This window comes from Elgaria multicarinata, chromosome 6 (assembly GCF_023053635.1).
Source record: "Elgaria multicarinata webbii isolate HBS135686 ecotype San Diego chromosome 6, rElgMul1.1.pri, whole genome shotgun sequence".
Taxonomy (NCBI): Eukaryota; Metazoa; Chordata; class Lepidosauria; order Squamata; family Anguidae; genus Elgaria; species Elgaria multicarinata.
This window is the reverse complement of record NC_086176.1, coordinates 112,412,083-112,434,919: the sequence shown is the minus strand read 5'-3', so window position 1 is coordinate 112,434,919 and position 22,837 is coordinate 112,412,083. Positions and strand designations below refer to the sequence as shown.

The following is a 22,837-nucleotide window of genomic DNA, read 5'->3' as shown; positions in this document are numbered from 1 at the left end:
AGACACTGTTCTGACCTCAGAAGGGGGACTCAGCAGCCACCATGGATTATGAAGTTACAAATATGGCCTCAGAGGACCTTGGGGAGGTTTTCAAAGGTGTTTGGCGGGAGAGCAGAGAAGAGACCAGAATATGAGAAATCCAATGGTCTCTCCAACCTCTTCTTGAACATCCCAGAGTACAGGACATGGAATAATGGGTTCCAGTTACAGGAAGCTGGATTCTGGATGGACACCAGGAAAAACCTCCTGACTGTTGGAGCAGTACGACAAGGGCACCAATGACCAAGGGAGGTCATGGGCTCTCCTACACTGCTGCCCAGGTTTCATTAGTGGCCAGTAGTGCATTTGCACAATAAAAGCTTGTGTGCCAGCTGCACCCATTCCTAGAGATGTCTGACCTGGTGATGGTGACACATGACTTAGTTACATCTCGTTTGCATTACCATAATGCACTCTATGTGGGGCTGCCTTTGAAGAATGTTCAGAAACTTCAGCTGGTTCAAAGACCTGCAGCCAAACTGTTGACTGGGGCTGGTTACAGGGCGCATACAACTACCCTGTTAAAACAGCTTCATTGGCTTCCAGTCTGTTTCCGGGCACAATTCAAAGTGCTGGTTATGATCTATAAAGCCCTATACAGCTTGGGTCCAGGTTATCTGAAAGATCATATTCTCCCTTATGAGCCTGCCTGTCCACTGAGACCTTCTGGGGAGGCCCTTCTCTCGGTCCCACCACCATCCCAAGCAAACCTGGTGGGAATGTGGGAGAGGGCCTTCTCGGTGGCTGCCCCAGGGAAGGGGGCTTTCCAGGAAAGCTAGACTTGCTCCCTCCTTGGTGTACTTTTGGAGGCAGACTAAAAAAAATTCTGTTTTGGCAGGCCTTTGGGGAATAGTTTGTACCTTTGTTGATGTGTTGCTTATGTATTGGATTTTTTTTAATAAAAAATGTTTTTAATGGTTTTAAATATTTTAATGTTGTACCATGTTTAATTATATTTTTCATTTTTTGTATATTTCTATTTGATTTTAGCTATGCATGTTTTAATTTGTAACGCCTAACCCCCATACATACATATATACACACACACACACACACACACACACACACACACATGAAACTGCGCAGAACCTTTTATCCTTTACTTTGCTGTGCAGGACCTTTTATTCTTTACTTTTTGTGAAGCGCCCAGAGAGCTTTGGCTATTGGGCGGAATAAAAATGTAATAAATAAATAAATAAATAAATAAATGCACAGTTGTGCGTCTTCAGTTTATAAAAATAGAGATCTCTTCACTGACCATTTGCTCTAATGGGGTGAAATGGGGTGTGTGTGTGTGTGTGTGTGTGTGCTCTCCCTACAAGAGCTCAGACAAGAACAAACTTATTATTACTTTTTGCTTGTAATTTTATTAACATTTGTTTATTTCTACTTTGCAAATTCTTTCCAACTTTTTAACTTCCTCCTCCAATTTCTTCTGCATCTGCTCTTATTGTCTCCTTAACTTACAAGTTTCTCTAATACAAATCCCCCTAGCTACCGCCTTCATTGTATCTCACAATACTGATGGGAGACATTCCCCATTATCATTAATTTCCCAAAACTCTTGTAGCTCTTTCCCCATCTTCTCCACTACCTTCTCATATTTTAATATTCTGATATTTAACTTCCATCTATTAGCTTCCCTGTAGTCCCTCTTCACCTTAAAATCCATGTTTACCAATGCGTGGTCAGTTAGTTTAATTACCCCTACCTCTGTGTTGCAAACCTTTATTGCTAACTCTTTTGAGACAAAAAATATAGTCTATTCTTGAAGAGTTTCTGTGAACTGGTGAATAAAATGTGTACCCAAGAACAAGTTTAAATATAATACCTTAATTTTTTAATTTATTTCTTCAAAGCCTATAAACTTGACTCCTGTCTCCAAAACAGGACTACTACTCGCAAACTTTTATCTCACTGCTCCTTCTTCTCTTGACTTTATACCCAGATGAGTTGCGTCCACACTTGCAGTACACAGATCAGTCTTTCACAAAAGATTCTTTTCTGTACCCTAATATTGGCTTGTATGGATCTACACTGCCTAGGGTGACCATATGAAAAGGAGGACAGGGCTCCTGTATCTTTAACAGTTGCATAGGAAAGGGAATTTCAGCAGGTGTCATTTGTATATATGGAGAACCTGGTGAAATTCCCTCTTCATCACAACAGTTAAAGTGCAAGAGCTATACTAGAGTGACCAGATTTAAAAGAGGGCAGGGCACCTGCAGCTTTAACTGCTGTGATGAAGAGGAAATTTCACCAGGTTGTCCATATATACAAATGACACCTGCTGAAATTCCCTTTTCTATGCTGTTGTGTTTATACTGTTTTTATGTTTTTTTAATTTTTGTATACTTTTAATGTTCACTATTTTTAATTGTTGTAAACCGCCCAGAGAGCTTTGGCTGTGGGGCGGTATATAAATGTAGTAAATAAATAAATAAATAAATAAATTTCTATGCAACTGTTAAAGACACAGGAGCCCTGTCCTCCTTTTCATATGGTCACCCTAATACTGCCTGCCAGTCATCATCCCTTCCTGGGACAACTCATTTACATGGGATGGTTTTCATTATTTTCAGAATGGGAGCCATTTTCCATAAATCCTTCCTTTCAGCCAACATCCATAGTGCATATGGGGATTGGAACTTGGACTCTTTATCATTCCACAAGCTAGCAAACAAATACGTTCCAAGGTGGAGGGAAATGGCTTATATCATTTGCAATCCCTCCACCTAAGCACTGTTATTGAGGAGGGGAGGAACAGGGAAGAAGCTGTAGCTATTGGTTAGCCACAGATGTCAATCTCAAAACATCCCCGCCCCTTCACCCCTTGGTGTCTTCCTAATGTGGAAGTGTGTTGCGTTAGCCATCCATCAACATGAAACAAGCCCTCACGCCACCTATAAAACCTTCGGACCTATGGATCCATTCGGGGCTCTGAACTATCTTCTAAATGCACCACAGGTTTTGAACAGTTTTAAAAAATCTTGTCATAGGTCCAGCGGACCCCCGGATTTTCAGTGCAGAGTGCATACTGCTACTACATGACTGAAAAGAAGCAGTGTAGTGGCTAAGAGACTGAATCACGAATCAGGAAGACTCTGGTTTGAATCTATTCTGTCTTGAGCTTATTGGTGGCCTTAGGCGAGCCTCCCTCCCTCCCTCCCTCCCTCCCTAAGGAATTCCCTGCCTCTGGAGGTCAGGCAGGTGCCAACTTTGTCTTCCTTTCAGCACCTCCTGAAAACATCATTATTCCAGGAAGCCTTGTCTTAATGACCAGCCATGGTTCACTTTACGTTTTGCTTCTTTTAAAATCTATTTTAAAGTGTTTTATTCTGTTTTTATTTTATTTCATCTTGTACACCACTCAGTGGCCCTTTCTACACCTAAGGATTATCCCAGGAAAATGGTGGGATCGTCCCTGCCTGCTCCCGGGATCCCCTGTGTGGCATTTGGATGCAAAGGAACAATCCCAGGAGAATCCCAGGATATAGGGCATGCCTATATCCTGGGATTCGCATGTGTAGACATGCCCTGAAATTTTGAATGGGGAGCACTATATAAAAGTTGTAAATAAATAAATAAACTAGATAATGCATGTAGATCACCATAGAAAATTGTAAGTGTGATTGCAATGCCTGAGAGTGGGGCAGGATATCTTAAAAAGTTATGAGAAACTGGGACCATAGCTGGACGGGGCTTTATCCCAGGGTGATCCCTGGGATCGTTCCCGTGCATCCACATGACGCATAGGGGATCCCGGGATCAGGGAGGGATGATCTCTCCCTTGCCCCGGAATCTCGCCCTCCACTTTGGCGCCGGTTTTTCTGTGAGCCCAGGCTGAGCCCAAAACTGCGGAATGTGTGGCCGGGCGCCGCGGGTTGACCCATCTCCATTTAATTCCTCACGAGGAGCCGGGAGCCACGCATGCAGCGCAGCGCTCCTCAGGAGTGCTGCATCCATTGGGGGTAGGGTGTGGGGTGTGGGGAAGGTAATTTAATTTTTTAAAAAATTCCTTACCGTTTGCACAGAAGCATTCATGCGCTGTCCTTACCGTTTGCACACAAGCGTTCATGCGCTGCTGCCACTTTAAGTTTTTTTTAAAAAAATGGCGGGCGCGAAGCCTCTCCTTCTGAGGTCATTGCATGTAGTATATAAACAGAGGAGGAATCTCGCGATAAACACAACACGAGAACTTCCCTCCTCCATCGCGGGCTAACCGGTAGGTCTAGCTGAGGCCTGGATTTCCCACTTACAGTGCAATCCTATGCACGACTACTCAGAAATAAAATTGAACTGAGTTCAGTAGGCTTACTCCCAGAGATGTGGGTAGAGAAGTGCAGCCTAAGAAAATAAAATAAAAAGCAGACAGACATGCATTGGTAGACATAATTGTGTTGGGATGGAATGAATGAAAGTAGCAGTTTATTCTTGTCTTACGTACATGGCACAACATACAGAGCCGGCACAAAAAACATACAAACCCTCCATCGCCATGCTTCCTCCCAAATTACTTCTATTGAATGTACAACATCATTAACAAATTGGTTATTGAGTTACAACAGATCTCCAAACATGAATAAGCTCCCATTCAGAATAATCATTTTTGTTGTTTTTATCTACTTAGACAAACATTATTTTACATGTTTAATACAGGACATTATCCTTAACAGATTTCAAGATATTCACATGAAGAACCAAGTACTTTATAAAACAGCAATCGTTATTTTTTCTCCATCTCTGAAAGGCATGGCCACATTTATTTCAATCCCATCTGGTTCCTGGATGGGTTAAGAACTGGACATTGCAAGACAGACGTTTCTTAAGATCTAAAAAAAGGACCCTATTTACAATTCGCCCAGTGTAAAAGAATTGTTCTTCCTGCCCCGATAGCTGTCATTCCACCAGTAGGAAAATTATCCCTCCGGCGATCTAAAACAGTCTTTTAGATATTGCCCACTGGGTGGCAAAATGACAGATTGTCACACAACCCTAGGTTTTATTGAAAACAAAGAAAACAACGCATGTTTTTGAAGTGAGAATTTTGGACCCACCAGGGACTAGTTGCCGACGGCTATCATCAGACAATATAACTAGGGGTGTTGTGCTAGCTAAGGGTTAGACCAGAGATTTTCAAACATTCTCCCTCCAGGGAGCCCTTTCTGCACAGGGGATTCTGGGGTATGTTCTAAATCATATCTTCAATTGAAATGGGGTTCCTGGCTAGACTTGTCAGGTTCTTGACCATCACTATGCATGAACTTTGAGTCACCACCCCGCCCAAAAAATGTAAGATAAAATTGCTGATGATATGCAATGTTCAGGGAAGCTTGCTCACTATTACTGTTTTTATAGAATCATAGAAGTTGGAAGGGGCCTATAAGGCCATCGAGTCCAACCCCCTGCTCAATGCAGGAATCCACCCTAAAGCATCCCTGACAGATGGCTGTCCAGCTGCCTCACTGAGGCACTCCTGAAAGGCTTACAAGGAATCTGGAATACAGTTTGAAAACCACTGGGCTAAACAAATAGTGTTCTTGTCATTCAAATATTACCTTAAAACAGCCCCAATTGGGGAGGGGGGGAATCAAGTTCATGTAGATCTATCAGCATTTGACTTTGATGACAATATTCCATTCAAAATGAGGAAAGGTATCTGGCTTTACGATCTAATTTTTGTTTAAGTTTATATTAGATGTTGGCCATAGCTAGACCTAAGGTTTATCCCTGGATCATCCAGGGCTCAAACCTGTTCATCTAGGTGACACACAGGGGATCCAGTGCTCAGGCAGGGGCGAACCCTGGATGATCCCAAGATAAACCTTAGGTCTAGCTGTGGCCATTGTTTCTCTCTTAAAAATTTATTAGTTTTATTCTCAACATCAGCATTTCTTGGTTATTTCATCTATTCAACTTAGCGGACTATTCATGGATTAATATATGTGTCGCTTCTAAAGCCCATCAAAGCCTACTGGAATGACCGTAATGACTTCGTTGGGCTTTGTGGTAACTTCAAGACTGATTGATATTAATTTCACTGGGTCTACCCTGGAGTAAGCAGTCTGAGGATTTCAAGCCTGGACAGATGCTGGCCTACAAATTGTCTAAACAAAACAAAATAGATTTGAATCTTTTATACACACAAGTTGCATTAGCATTATTATTTTTACATAGAGCATTTTAATAAAAAGCATGTTGTGAAAATGCCTTAGAGCTTATATAAACACTGTTATATCAAACACATCATTCAAAAACCTGGATAAATTACCAACAGAAAAATCTGAAAGACTCCAAATGGAATTCCTTCAGTAATACTTGTTGCATATTTCACATTCCATTCTTTGCTCATCCTGTTCTGGCCAAATTATGGCTCTGGAAAAAACCCTACACTATCCTCCAGCAGTGTTTGCTAGAACCCAAATTTCATTGATTACAGGTCTAATCTTTCTCCCATTACTTATATCTTGGAGTACATTGGCACTGATCCACCATTCAGTTATGCTGAAGTACTTGGATTTCAGTTGGTCACGTCCCAATGAAGTCAATTCGAATGCTATCATTCTCCCAAACATGTGTACCATCTTACCTACTAGTAATGATGAAGTAACATCCCAAGAACATAGATGCCAATAAAATGTGATTAGGGTGACCATATAAAAAGGAAGATAGGGGTCCTGTATCTTTTACAGCTGCATAGAAAAGGGAATTTCAGCAGGTGTCATTTGTATGCATGCAGCACTTGGTGAAATTCCCTCTCCATCACAACAGTTAAAGTTGCACTAGCTATAGTAGAGTGTCCAGATACAAAACAGGGCAGGGCTCCTGCAGCTTTAACTGTTGTGAAGAAGAGGGAATTTCATCAGGTGCTGTCTGCATACGAATGACATCTGCTGAAATTCCCTTTTTTCTATTCAACTGTTAATGTCCTCCTTTCCATATGGTCACCCTAGTTGTGATGCCCAGAGAATGTAAATATCAATCTAGATAGCTCTCTATTGGTGAAGCAAGAGTGGGGTTAGGATTTAGATTTGCTCAAAACTCAAAATACCTCAGTGTTAATGGCCAGTGGGTCAAGATATTAACATCTCAGACAGAACACTAGCACTTCTCAAGAAACACAGTGCTTCAGCATGTTCTGGAGATATGAGGAAGTAGCCCTGAAGCATCTTTTTCCTTTTCCTTTTCAAGTCTTTAACAGTCATTACAATCCTGTCCTCTGAACAAAGCACTGGGCATATTCACAGCAAAACGATGATCCCGTGACCCTTCTACAACATGAAACTCTGGTCCTAAACTTTCCACATAACCTTTGCCTCCACCGGAGTCTATTGAGAATAATTTTTATGGAGACAAATGTCTGGATTATGTTACATTGGACTTGGCTATCCACATGCTGTTAGCAGGAAGGATCCCATAACCAGGATACGAGATCCCTTCTGGCTCCGGCCTGTAGCATTAATCTAAGAGAATTCATAAGGATGATTCTGTGTGTCATTGTATTTTTCTCATACATTACTCCATGGGGCTTTCTAATAGCACTCATGCAGAGGCAAATGAAATTCTGGGGAATAGCCTAGGTTGCATTGGAATGAATAATTACCCCAATATCTCAAACATCGTCCCAAAAAGGATAGGATAGGAAACTCTTCTCCTGAAATTGTGCTAATCTGACAGTTTAACATTGTTTCTAGTGTAAACATATGAATAAGTTTCACAGGTCTCCAATAGGGGCATTCCTTTGTGCATTTGTTGGCTTTGTGTACGTCTGCACAATTTGTAAGCCACCAAGCTGAGTGCAACCATCAGCTACATAAAACAGCTCACCGGGGGCTCAGTAAACCTTCAATTTTTACTATCTGCCTAGGAATGCAAAACCAGGAGGCTTCTCAAGGAGGTGACGGTACACTGGAATTGGCTTGGTGGGTCACATAATTTGCAGGCCTGGCCTTAGGTTACGTTTTGTTTCCCACATCTGGCAAAATAAATACATAAATAAATATCTGATCATATGATACATGCATGTTGCACACCGCAGTTTTATGCTCCTGACACCTCCCCACCCACCATCCCTCCAATGATTAACACAATCACTCAATGACACAAATGATATGGAGCTAAGTGACTTGCTACAGGAAAACAGCTCATCTACATGTGAGTCAGCATGAGGTATAAAGCTAGCTGGGAACCTGATTCTGCTAAAACCCATCTTTAAACTTTCGCCACTGAAAATGGCAAGTCTTTGCAGGATCAGTGTGCGGTATGTATAGCCTAACTTTTCATTTTATTTTTTATTTTATTTTATTTTTGTTTTTAGTGTAATAAAACATATAAGGAAGAAGTTTCAGTTCAATTCACAGCTGTCCCAAAATATTCGAGCTGAACGTTCATTTTTGTGTAACGCATTGCAGTGGGGCGGTTTGCATGATTAAAACAAGCGGCAGTGGCTTGCTCTGAGCCCGTGGCATGATTTGCATAATTCCCACCTGGCAGCAGTCCATTTTGTCATCTGAACTGGGTTGGCATGGTTTGTTTGGAGGGTTAAACAATCCTCAAATAACCCTACAACAGTCCATGGGTTATTTGAGCATTGTTTAATCCCCCAATAAGCCATGCAGGCCAGGTTTGAATGAAATGAAAAGCTGCAATGGGTGGTGGTTCTGCAAGTTGCACCTGGCATGCACCTTGGCTCACAACAAGCCACAATGGCTTGTTTAAGCCACTGTGACTTATTTTCATTGTGGAAACTGTGTCACTATGACTGGGTTCCAACAACATGATCCCCTACTCTCAAGAGTTGAATATGGATTGAGTGTGGGTTGTTGTTGAACCATGGTTTGTGGTTGAAATGTGGGTCATCATGTTGTCTGAACCCAGCTCTTTGACCACAAACAAACCATGAAGAGGATCTAAGGTTTGTTGTTGGTTTGTACATTGTGGGGTGTTCATGGTTAATAAACAATCATTTGTTATTGTGGCAGGGTTCAATGATAACCCATGTTTCAACAAAAACCTTCAATTCAAAGGTAGCTCACACTCAACCCATGCTCAACTCTTGAGTGTGGGTTATCATGTTGTCTGAATCCAGCCTATGTTCATTCGATTTAAACCTGGTTAGAAATTAATAATAATAATAATAATAATAATAATAATAATAATATGTTATACTTAAAGCACAACCATAGGCTATACTTAAAGCACAAATTCTAACCATTCAGTAAAATTTACACTCACCTACATCATTTTCTAAGCCCTTTGCTAAACAAAATGCATTGTTCGGGGGATGCATACAGACTTTTTGAATGCATCTCTGTTTGATTGAATGGAATCAACTGAATCAATCAATCAATCAATTGAATCAATCAATCAATCTCTTGGAGATTTAAAATATAGCTCATGGGTTAAATAACAAATTGGACCATTGATGTGCAATGTAAATTGTTAAAACTGTCTTTGTCTTTGGATTGCTCAAAATATAAGCAACTAACCTTATGAAAAATGCTTCGACTTTCATAAAAGAGAGGTTTGTGATAAATTATGAAGCTGAAAGAAATAGCCTCCCCACACACCCCATTTGCTCAGCTTTTAAAAATCATTATTTTAGACTTTACAAAACACAGGTATTTCTAGATCTAGCAACATATATTAATGAGATTATCATCATTTGAGTGACAACAGTAATCTAGGATTCCTGGTACTTTAGTAATTTAAAAAAAACCAGACTTCTTAATTGAGTATACAGCACTTTGTGTCTCTATAGCTGTGTAAATTCCAGTAGAATATGAAGCACAGATTAAATTACATCAAGTTCTTTAGAGTTTGGGAAACAGCCTCAACTGAGTGAGAAAATCTAGTTACCTTCTGTTCTGATAATTCCATTAATTTTCAACAATAATAACAAGAAAAGTATTTTTAATGGCATAAGCCTGTGATTATACAATGCAAAGTAAGAAAACTGATCCTCGCCTATGGATATTTTTTTTAAAAAAAGTTCCAACCTCTTGTGACGTTGTTAGCCGTCACACAACATGTGCCATTTGGCAATTTGTCTCCTAGGATATTCACAGATTTCCTTCCAGTGTTCTCCAGCTGTTCCTTCTGCAGAAGCCCCCAAGGTTAACCGCCCAATGATTTCATTCCGGGATCCCCTCTCTGAATCCAAAACCAAGAATTCAATACTGATCTCTTCGAGACCCTCACAGGGAATATCGAAGACAAAGAGTTCATTGAACACTGCATTGGGGGTACACTTCTTGACATGGGTTTTCTTTTTGGAGATCCTTTTCTTGGCATGGTATAGGTTCACTTTGACATAGGGGTCTGCAAAGATAAGCAAAATCCAACAAAGATTTAACATGGCATAAGTTCAGTGATTGCAACGCACAGTTAAACCGGCTGGCTTATCTCACCCTCCTTTAAATTCCAGTCCTTACCACCATTTCTTCTCAAACAGGTCATCTTGAGCAGGAGAAATATATTCCATGACATCAGAAGTAATTGGCCACCTCATGGTTGCATGGACCTCTGTTCACACCACAGTCTCCTTTTAATGTTTCACTTCCAGTTATAAAAGGATTTAGACTAGGGGCTTTGCTAGACCTGCCGGCTTACGGCGGCAGGGAGGCGGGGCCGAGGCGCGCTACCGTTAGCGCGCCTCCCCCAGGCTTCCAGACGGCGGAGACGCAGGGAGGACGCAAGCCCTGCATCATCCGCCATTTTTTGTTTGTTTGTTTAAAAGGGCCGCATTTGGCCCGAAGACTCCGGAGACGGTAAGTGGCTTTTTTACTTTTTTTAAAAAAATGGGGGGGCGAAGGATGGGAGGGGGGCACCGGGGGGAGGGCAGGTGCGATCGCGCAGCCGCCGCCCGAGCAAGCAGGCGAGCAGCGCTTGCCCGGGCAATGCCTGGGATGGGGCGGCATTGCCCGGGCAAGCACTGCTCGCCTGCTTGCTCAGGCGGTGAGCGGCGCGATCGCACCCGCCCTCCCCCCGTGCCACCCACCCTCCCATCCTTGCCCCTGCCAGCCTTCGCCCCGCCCCTGCCGATGGGCACAGCGCTCCTATGAGCGCTGTGCCAGGTCCGTGGCTTTTCGCGGCTCCTCGTGAGTAAGCGAGGAGCCGCGAAAAGCCGCGGAAGTCTTCACACTTCCCCCAGCCCCGGCCTGAGGCCGGAGCTGGGGAAAAAGCGCGCCTTAGGCACATTCGCTTACGGCGCGTTGGAGGAGGCCTCAGCACGGCCTGTCTCCGGATTCCCCTGTGCGTCATCTGGACGCACAGCAGGGAAGCTGGGTCAGAAGGCGCGCTAAGGCCTCGTCTAGGAAGGCCCCAAGAGTGGGCAGAACCAGCCAGTTCCACTTCAGTAATTTTGGCAATGCGTATTTATTGTACTCCATGGCCATCTTCCCTGCCTCTGTCAAAATTCCCAGGAAGGCATAACCCAGTGAACCTGCAAGGAACTGTCTCGAATTATCCTAATATATTAGTACATAATCTAACAGTTTATAAGATTATTGATTCAACCTCCTAGGCCCCTGACAGTGTTGAGTTGCAGAAGGTTTCATTTAAACCCTGGTAGGTTAGACCCTCCCCTGGTAGGTTAGACCCTCTATGTACCAAGCACTCTTATGTAAGGAAATTGCTTGAGTGGAAACCCAACCCCCTTCACATTTGCCAAGGCTTCCAAGAACACAGGGAGAGATAGGGAAAATTGCCTTCTCCTCCTTGTACTGCCAGTTTGACCAGAAACATAATAGAAAGAAGTGGACCCTGGGACTGTTCTGGAAATGCTTCTTTCCCAATCAGAAGTTGTGGTTTCAGACCAGATTTTGGAGAGCGTAGGACTCTAGTCATAAAGAAGATTGGCTGTAGAAGCAAAAATTAGTCTACCTGCTCAAGAACCATGACAAAGAAGCCATATTGCGGGCAGCTAATTTTGCTTACAGCCATGTGCGATGGCTGAGTTTTTAACATAATGACCATGTGTTACACTGTAAATTCCATTATTGTTATCTTACATTGGTTTTATTATACACCAATGTCTAATCTCATTTTCAATATCTGTGCACAAATCTGCATTGTTATGGCCTATGGCCAAAACAAATAAAAACGAATTAGACAGAAAAAATGTGACCATTCAAATTGTTATTCCAGTGTGATAACCTGTAAGGGATTCTTTTACATTATTGGAGTACCTTAATCATGACTTCCCTGTGGCTTCATCTAGAGCTAAACCTTGTAATAATAGGATGTTAGAACAGGAAAAAATAGCATATGAGATGGGCAGCTGTGGCACTTCCTGCATGTATGCCCCTGGATAATGCTGACATAACAAGCAATTGTCCCCAAACCATGTCACTGATCTCTTCATGTTGGCCCTCGGTGGGTCATTCTGGAATCATGGCACTGACCCTTCCCACATTCCAATATTTCCAGGGAGGTACGATGACCCAGTGATCCTGCAAGGAACTGACCCAAGTGTACATGATATACTAGTACGTAATCTATCAGTTTATAAAGTTCTTAGTTCAAGCTCTTAAGTCCCTGACAGTGTGGAGTATAAATCCTGACATGCACTGTAAGAAAGTGTCATTTTGTACATTTACCTGACAAGCCTGAAGCATCAGCTTTAGGTAGGTGTCTGGCCTTTAAAACAACCACAGTGAGAGTATTCGTTGTGGACTGGTAACAAAGAGAAATCAGCAACTCTCCACGCCCAGAAGACTTCTAGAGAATTAGAAAGATGTTTTAGTTGATATTTCTTACTGCCATTTACTTACTAAGATCTTACTTAGGAGAGGCTTTTCAGCCTTTCAGAATGGAAGAATAAAATCATCCAAAAGCTGGAAACCCATCAAACGATCAGTGGTCAGATGAAAGGGTGTGCCAAGGACAAGGGTGGGTGGTGACCTAGGGACCTCTGGAGAGTCAGATTGGGATCCTGGAATGTGGCTTGTGATCCCGATATCCCCCCCCCCCCGGTAGCTCTACGCTCGGGGAAAGCTTTTGGGTAGAGGTGGAGGAGAGCAGCAAGGGAAGAGGGCCATGGAATCACTGCTGCAGGCACATAAGTCCTGATGCATTCCTATTGGTGACTATGATCAAGTAGGACCTTCAGCATACAAAAGTGAATCTCCATGAAGTAGGAGGACTCCATTCACTTTTTTTTTTCTTTTTCTCCAGATTTTGAACAACAGCTTTACCAACATCCATGGCTATACTGTAACATGATTTTGAAACTCAGCCAAGCAGAAATGGGATTGGAGGTGTATCTGCTGGGTGTTTTTTCAAGCTCTTGACGGGCATGCAGATTTACTTCATGTGCAACTCAGTATTGTGATTATATATATATACATACACACACTTTTGGCCAGGCAGTCTATTGAAATGTTGTCTCAAACAATAGCTGCTGAATTAGCATTTCAATGGACTAAAGGAAATAATCAGGCACAAATCGGATTTTGCAAAACCAATATAGTCACCTTGCTAAGCAAAATATATAAGTAAGGAAATAGAAACTAAACAAGCTTCAACTCTCCGGGTCACCAACGTGGGCTTGCCGCATTAAAAACCATAAAACACTACAAATGGGAATATTGCTTGGTACACATTGAAGCAATTTGATTTGATGCTTGATCTTTCGAAAGCAATTACCAAAAAGTCAATATACAGGCAAGTCCTCATGAAGGGTTATTGGTTGCCTGGGCTTTGCAACATCTATTAGGTTTGGAATTCTTATAAGAAACGGCCTGCCTGCTGAAGTTATGCCCAAGATGATTCAAAACCTGATACTAAACACATTGACCTGGAAATAAGCCTTGTTGATTTCACTGGGGCTTACATCAAAGAAAAGTCTTCAGGATTGGTGCCATAAAGACTGATGCCTGAACCCTAAAAGCTACTTACTCTGACTGCAGTTTAATGGGCTCCTGAGAGCTTTTACTAAATGGATGGAGGGTTGGAAGCTTGACCATGCAAGTACTATCTGCTCAATGCTTGTAGTTCACAGCCATGGTGACACAGGATGAAACTCACATACCCATCAAGATCAATGGAGTTTTGCCACTGACATGATTAGGAAGTAGATTGTAGCTTTACAGCCTGCAACTTGGTTAATTACCAGCTACTTGGATTTAAGCCAAATTAACTCCACTGATGAAGACAATGTAACTATACTGGCCCTTGTCCAAGTATTTTGGATTAGCTTGATTGGACTATTGAGCAATAAAACTTAAATCACCCTGTTTAGAATAGTGTCAATGGTTGGAATAAGGGAAAGTGATTTCCAATAACTCCCTACTGCAGATTTCAAAATATAGGCTATTAAAAATTGTGTGTGTGTGTTTGATACTTTGCTCAAATACAGAGATTGTACTTGATTGCAACCCATGAATCTTTTATCTGGACACCTCCAAGTTAGATTACTTTAGAGTGCTCTATGTGAGCCTGCCCTGGAAATTGGTTTATAAGCTACAGCTTGTGCAAAATGTATCAGCCGGATTGATACTGGGAACCAGAAGGTCTAAGCATACATCACCAATTCTGGCTTAGTTGCTGTGGCTGGCTATGCATTTCTGAGCCCAATTCAAAATGCTGGTTTTGACCTATAAAATCAGGGCCATAATACTTCACCGAGTTGCTCTTCCAATATAAACCTCCCTGTACATTATGCTAAACATCTGAAGCCCTACTCGGAGTGCCCCAAGAGGGAGGTCTGGAGGATGGCAACAAGGGAGAGGGCCTTCTCAGTGGTAGCCCTTCAATTGTGGAATCATCTCCCCACTGGTGTTTGCCTGGTACCAACATTGCCATCTTGCTGGCACAAGGTTAAGACTTTCCACTACTCCCTGGCATTTGATGGCATGTGATGGGACATATACTATCTGTTGTTTTATTGGGTCCTGGCATTTTATTGTTAACTGTCATAGCTGTTTTAAATTGTTTTCAATTTTTACATGTAAAAGATTTTATAATTTTTTTATTATGTTGTATTTATTGGCTTGTAATGTTGTTGTTGCTGCTGCTGTTACAATGCAGAGTGCTTTGCCTATTGAGCGGTACAGCAATGCATTAAATAAAATAATTCAACACATTGGACTAAATTCTGTTTTAGGACTGATTCATATGCCCATGTTTAGTCAATGTAGTATCAATTGATAAGTAACATGTGTGAGCCCTTATAGCTATTATTATTATTATTATTATTATTATTATTATTATTATTATTATTTTCATCATCATCATCACCATCTTCTTAGATCTAAAAAGCAGATGCATCTTAATAAATACAAAAACCCATCAGTTAAACCGTTTAAAATATTTTAAACCAAACGAAAAGCACAATAGTGACTAAACTGAACAGCACAACCATTGAAGGGAAGCTGTGGTGAAGAAGAGGTGGGTCTTTTGCAGGTGCCTAAAACATGGCACAGTTGACACCTCCTGAATATTATTGGGAGAGCAATCTACAAGGTGGGTGCCACCACAGAAAAGGCCCGCTTCTGAGTTGCTACCAGATAGCAACCATACTGGTTGCAACCGGTATCAACTCAAACACAAGACTTTTCAATTGAGTGGGTTTACTCAGCTTCCTGAGAGCCAAGTGTTAAATGCAGATACGATGGAAAGATAAAAGTAATGTGTGCACCAGGTCTGAGTTAAATTTTTGCTATGAGTCACTTAGGGTAGAGGCCATTGTACTAGGATCTGCGTCATCTATTGGCTACCGGTACTGTTTATAAGCTAAATCGTATTTAATCTACATACTCAGGAAACAGACTTAGTACAATCTTGAGGTGATAGAGTGGAATGACCAGTTAGGACTACAGCTCATGGATATAATTAATTTTTGAATGCCCCTTGGATGATGATGATGATGATGATGATGATGATGATGATGATACACTGTGCAAGAAAAAAACTTCAGCATATTGGGATGAAAAGCTGTAAACTAGATGAGTGAATTCCACTGTTCAGTAGTTTTCTACTTGCAGTGTTCTTTGCTTTAATATACAGAGACACCTGCCCTTCAAATAAATAAATAAATGGCATTCCCTACCTAAAGCCTGGAATGACACAGTCTGCTTTTGGGTGGATTCCTGCATTTAGCAGGGAGTTGGACTCGATGGCCTTATAGGCCCCTTCCAACTCTACTATTCTATGATTCTATGTTCTACAGACTGACTTTACTACCTGGCTTCCACCTCATCCAACCTCCAAGATAGCTGCTTGTGGCTGATGGAGTTTCAATTAATGGAATATTAATTAAAGTTGAAGTTAAATAATTAATTCTGATTTCAGTTATACACAAGTGGTACCTGCAAGAAAAGTTTGCAGTGTGGACTTAACCTGTTCAAGGTACCAACCAGCCAGCTGTGTCCTCTTCGAGGGTACACTCTTGCATTCCACTCTGGTTTTCTTCTCCCCGACAGTTAACCCCCACCCTGTAGCCACTGTGCCTGGATCCTCATTGGGTTGTTTTGGGGTCCCCCTACTCTTTGCTTCCTTCCTTCCTTTCTTTCACTTTTGCTCACCTTGGGTTTCCTGAAAACTGCTGATACTTGTGCATGCTGTTTTGCCTACACAAGGCTAAACACTCCAAGAATTGAGTTTGCTTTTATAGGATGTGGAAAAACACTGGTATCATTCAAGATGCATGGCTGAGCTCAGGTCAGGATCACGCTCTGAGCTGCTGTTTAACACCTATTAAAAACAGTGGGGGTGGGCGATCTTCCAGTTCTTCATGATGGGTTTTTGAGCCACTCTTATTTCTAAAGCAAATCTCTATAGTATTTGAAACATGATAATTTACAACTTTTAGGGTGACCATATGGAAAGGAGAACAGGGATCCTGTATCTTTAACAGTTGTATAGAAAATGGAATTTCAGCAGGTGTCATTTGTAGGCATGCAGCACCTGGTGAAATTCTTTCTTCATCACAACAGTTAAAGCTGCAGGAGCCCTGCTCTCTTTAGCTAGTGTGACCAGATACAAAAGTTGGCAGGGCTTACTGCAGGTTTAACTGTTGTGACAAAGAGGGAATTTCGCCAGGTGAAAATTTCCCTCCACTCCCCATCTCCCGTTTCTGAACTTACTTTTGATTTTTTTTTAACACAGGTTGTAGAGTTAATTCAAATTATTCCAACTTAGCTCGCATACATTTCCACATGAGAATGGAATATGGTATTGTTTGTGAACATTCATTTCCATTCCTTATTTTAAATGTAAACATGCCTGTGTACACTTAATAACTCCTCTTCCAAAGCATTTTTTTAATTGTTTGGATCAGATATTAGTAATACTCTTCTAGAATTTTGACTGTTCGTACTGGCGGAGATGCATTTGTCTTCAGTTGCTACAGTCACTTACTGGCATCAAGAAGGATAGTAGTCTATTGGGACTCCTGCCCTTATATTTGGGTTATGCATCTACAACAGAACTGATGACCACAATCTAATGTCTTGATCCTATGACAGCTCATGGACTGCTCCCTAATGTCTATGCACTTAGATTGCTATACTTTGCTTGACAAGGAGGCAAAGGCCTTAGCTAGACCTAAGGTTTATCCTGGGATTGTCCCGGGGTCATCCCTGTTCATGTAAATGACACACAGGATAGCCCGGGAGCAGGCAGGGATGACCCCAGGACTATCCCAGGATAAACCTTAGGTCTAGCTAAGTCCAAAGTTGTCTTCTTTTTTGCTTTGCGTCCTATGAAATGTAATCATTGTATTAGTGGTAGAGCTCATGCTATGTATGCAGAAGATTCCAGGTTCAATCCCTGGAATTTCCAGTTATGATTGGAAAACCCTGGAGAACTACTGCCAGTCAGTGTAGACCTAACTGCGATAGATCTGATTCAGTGTAAGGCAGATTTTATGTCCCTGTGCAGGGCTTATTATAGAAAGTCATCCTATTTCTACAACTTCTGAAAAACATGGTGAGCCTGTTTGGAATGGTAGTTTGTGCTCTCTGAGCAACTGGGATGCTTACTAGAGGACACCATTCACGTGCCATGAACAAATGGGGAGAACACACAAAGATCTTTCCCGCTTTTTCTTTTCCATAATTTACCCATAAGTCCCTTCCCTTTGAGGACTTACTGAGACACAAGCTGCACCATCGATCAAAGAAACTGTAAGAACTTTTCTACTTGGGCTGATATAAATGTGATTATTTCATCTTGTTGAGATTTTCTACTTTATTTATATATTCAAGGTGTATATATTATATTGTTAGATGTCATTATTACATTTTGGATCTCTAAAAAGTTCTTGTGTGTTGAGATAAGGCAGGTGTAAAAAATTAATAACAAGAAGTAATATTTAAGATCAATTACCCTAACATTCTTTTTGATGATTTCCTTGTTCATCTGCATTCTTCCTTCAGACAACTCAATTCCTGACAGAGGAAACATGACTTCTCCAATGATGTCATCTCGAGAAAACCGGTCAAAACTCAGGATCATAAAGTGAAGGCTGAGGTCTTGAACTTGAGTATAAGGGATCCCATAAAAGGTGAAGGTTTCATCAAAAGCTGGATCTAAGGTTTTCCTCATCACTCGAGTTTTCACCTTGTGTTTCTTCTCAGGCAGTATTGTCATTTTGATGTATGGATCAGAAGTCATTGACTGCTCATCCATGGCTGGCAAGCCACATGCTTCTTTGATGTTCACCATGAAAGCTTTCTTCTCAAAGTTGTATTCAATGGAGAAGAAGAGAGTCCCTAATTTATCTTGTTTCTCTTCAGAAGATATTGATGTGATGGACTTCAAGCTGTCAGGGGATACTGAGTCTTTCTCCCTCTCAGGAAAGAGTTTTGGAGTAAAGTTCTCAACATCTGAGGAACTTGGTATTTTAGGGGTTGTTTTGGGGAAGTTGCCATTCAGATCTCGCTTCTCCAGGTCGAGGTGAAGAGAGCTCTTTGGCATGACAGGCTTGTTTTTGGCTTCCCCTTTGTCCTCTGCACCAAACTTCTTCTTGCTGTTGAGGTTCTCAGGATAAATATCAACACCCTTCAGTACATGGACAAATTTGTAAGGAGGAGTCTTATTTGATTTGGAAGATTTGCGCTGGCAGCAGATCCAAGCAAAGAGGGAGACAGTGAAGACTAGCCCAAAGGCACTGAAGATTCCAACCACAGTTGGAATTTCATCTGCAAGTCAAAGCAAATGGCAACAAATGCATGAACAGTAGACTTCGTAGAACAAAAGTGATAGTTAAGCTAATTTAGCAAGAACTGCCCAAATGGTAAAGCAGAGGGAATGAATTGCTGGAGTAAGAGTAAGCATATGCATGTGTGCCCCCTGCAGGTATGAACCTGCATGGAAAACTCCGGCTAGGGGTGTCTGCTGTTGCATGCTTGACTGAGATAAAAACACAGTTTTGTAATCATGATGGGAATAAATGACAGGCTTCTATTCAATTTTGCTGCTGCCCTAGATACAATTTATGAATTCAGTAGGCATGTAAACACTTCTAGCTCCCTCGTACACCCTTCACATTAGTCTTTTCATTCAGTAGATAAAAGAGAATTTGAAATCTGTGTCATTTGCATGCACAACATCCACTTCTAATATTAGACTTTGGATTTCAATGAGCTACATGTTTTTATGGTCCCACTGTAGGAGGGTGTAGGGTTTGACATGGAAATGCTAACTTTAACGGCATATGACAGTGTCTTAGGCGAATCTCTCTAGCAACCTGGTGCTGTTTGAGCTTTTTTAAATGGAAATTCAAACATAGGCAGTCATTTTTCCCTACTGAACTTTTGAATGCGAATATCATACACAAAATCCATTGTGTATATTTGGTGCTCCTTAAGTACTGAAACGACCCAATTGCAGGGCAAATACAAGAGGAATTTCAAAGGCATCAGGAGAGGTGGTTTCTAATGCATGGTCTTTCAATGAAGCACATTTTCCAGCCAGAGCAACTAAATCCATCTCTCCTGAACTTCTTTCCATGATTCATATGAATCAGCTCACATTCCAAATGGCTATAGGGAAAACAGCACGCAGGCTGTAATGACATCTGGTGTATGGATAAAAGAGGGGGCACTGAGGATATCATTAGCATTTCATGAGTAAGCAGTACAGGGCCAAATGAACATCACTAATTGGAAATCCAATTCTGCCCATAAGTAACATTTCTAAGTGAGTCTAAGCACCGCACGCTAGTAGCAGCAATCAAGGCTAAGTCTACATTCTCCAAGCAAAATGGGGGACTCATGAAATATTAATGTGATGGCATTGCTTATGCAGAAAGGTAATCGTGTCTTTTATACAAGAGTGCTGGCATTCTAACAAATGTTCGCCATCCTCTTTCTAGTTAAGAGTGAGAGAGAAAGAGAGAGAGTTAACTATTCTCTTTTGAGGATCAATGGAACTGCTCTTTCTGGCTGAGAAGTAGAAGGATCTCTTGGATTCATATAAATGGGACTCTGAGCTCCAATTTAAAGATAAAGGTGAAGCACACATGAGTTCCACATCCAGGCACACCTTTAAAGTCAATGAACGGTCCTACATATAAGCAAGCAGCTGAAGGATTAAGAAAAAAAAAATATTAGCTCTTAGCTTTGCCACTTTTAAAGGAATCATACTGAAGTATGCATGTAGCACCTTTTTTTCTGTTTTCTGGCTAGGATTGATTTGCAAGGATGTGAATATTTACAGCATATGGATATGTGTTACTGTGCAGAAAATCTTGCATTGGGTCAGGACACTGGTCATTGGGTCAGTTCCACCCCTTTATGTGGCTCTGGTGTCTATCACTGTGTCCATATGTGTGTGTTTTTTTGGGGGGGGTCAAGGAAAACATGTGGCTTTGAGTTGAGATAAAACCCATTGACAGTGAGTTAATGGCAGTTGCATAAGATGCGTTGGGAAAGAGGCCAGGTTGGATCATTAACTCAGCTGAACAGATTGTAATGGCCAATTGACACATTTGCAAATACCCTTTTGATGCTCACGCACAGACAGATTGTTTCCGACTGCAGGAATGATTGTGCAAGTTACAATCCCAACCTCTGACAGGAAGAATGCAGCAGTTAGATATTAATTAACCTCATAAAGACAGATATCAGGTGAGCAAGTTGCCATAAATGAAATGGCAAACACCCATGAGGGCTGGTAAAACAAGAGATCACAACTAAATGTCCTGTACAATCATTGCCAGTGGGATTGCTTTCTGCCTTTGTTGCTGTTTTCATATGGCAAAGTGATTGCCTTTACATTGTAGCGGCTATATAAAAAGAGTAGACTGGTTTGAGAACACGGTAGTTCTGAAATGAGAGTAGGAGGTATAACAAGAGTGTCAGTTAAAAGGGGCTTTATCTGGACTCAGTGTGTTCAAACTCTATCAAAATTTGAACTGATTCAGTTTCAGCTAGACCCCAAAATATTCGATAATGTCATTTATCTGAAACTGCATCAACTTCTCTCATAGGCCAGTGAAATGGCATATGTGGATTAAAGTGAGTTTCTTCCCACTGTCTTCGATGGAACCAAAGGCTATTTAAATTAATATACTTTGGTGGTAACATCATTAATGAACATTAACTGACCCACCTTCTAAGTAGCAGAAAAAGAACAATTTTCATGCATGACTGTACAGATTTTTCTCCTGGTCTAAAATACTATGAGCTCACTTATTTGAACTTTAAACAGATCAGAAATATTGATAAATGGAAGTAGTAGTAGTATTGCCTGCCTAGGTTATTACAAGGAGACAGCCAGTTTGCCTTAAATGTCTGTATGGAACATGATACTTAGTTAAAAGCATTGGGGAGCACTTTGCATGCACTCTCCTAGCAACATCACTGATGACAGGGGAGGGACAGACAAATGCAGAAGTAGAAAGAGCCCATGGATAGATGAGTGTGTGGGAGTATGACTAATCTATTTGATTAAAAAGCCATCTATCTCTCCCTTTTAGTATTATCCTGAGAGTACTCAGAATAAGGATTTGAAATAAAATAGCCCTTTCTGCTCTTGTGACCAGCTTTCTTAAAACAGAGATCACAGCAAAAAATAAAAAAATAAAATTCTCCTGACTCCCAGAACAACAATCGTTATATTTTATTTGTGAACATTTGGAAAATATCGAAGGAGCAATGTGAACATGTATTAAACTATAAATCAAAACAAACAAAACCAACTAATGTAAAATCCATGCAACGTATAAAGGATGTTTTAAAGGAGACAGACACTACTCTGATCAGTGTATATGCATGCCTTTAGCTTCCAGCACCGGCTCCCCCCGCCCTCCAAAGAGTATGAAATGGCTCCGTTTTATAATAGCCTTTTGAAAGCACCTGAGTGAAATTAACCAAGCCTTGAAATTGGGTTTTAAGAAGATGCTTACCAAATTCTTCTCGGCTGGCTGTAATTGGAGCCATGTTGTTTGCTGCGTGCTCTGTCCAAGGTGCTGAAAACGGCCGTCCTCTTTCGTCTGCTCGCAGAGAAAACACACACAGAGGCACACAGACAACCAAGAGATTCTTGTTTTCCAACGTGATGAAAACACAAGCGTGAAAGATCGGGAAGGTTTTAGAAAGAGGAGGAGGTAGAGAAGAATTGGAGCGGGGAAAGGGGAGGGAGTGTCTAGTTTGTCCTCCCCTCCTGCACAGTGATTCGTAAGCCCTTGTCCTGTAGTTCAGATCTTCTGACTAACTGAGCTCTGAGCCTGAAGACGTGGTTGAAACCCAAATTGACGCAATCCTGACGCTACAGAACTGAAATCAGTATCTCCTCCTCCTCCCCCCCCCCCTTTCTCTCCACTCCTGGGAATCCAGCACACATTCATCAA

General features: G+C 41.4%; 1 protein-coding gene across 1 annotated transcript; it reads right to left on the bottom strand.

Annotated features, from left to right (window-relative positions):
- Positions 1-9,438: 9,438 nt before the first annotated feature.
- Positions 9,439-22,497, bottom strand: SYT4 (synaptotagmin 4). The gene is made up of 4 exons (XM_063128710.1): positions 22,394-22,497; positions 18,370-19,184; positions 12,639-12,759; positions 9,439-10,359 (listed from the first exon to the last, which is right to left on the bottom strand). The coding sequence occupies exons 1-4, from the start codon at positions 22,425-22,427 to the stop codon at positions 10,052-10,054; spliced, it is 1,278 nt and encodes a 425-aa protein (XP_062984780.1). The 5' UTR covers positions 22,428-22,497; the 3' UTR covers positions 9,439-10,051.
- Positions 22,498-22,837: the final 340 nt, after the last annotated feature.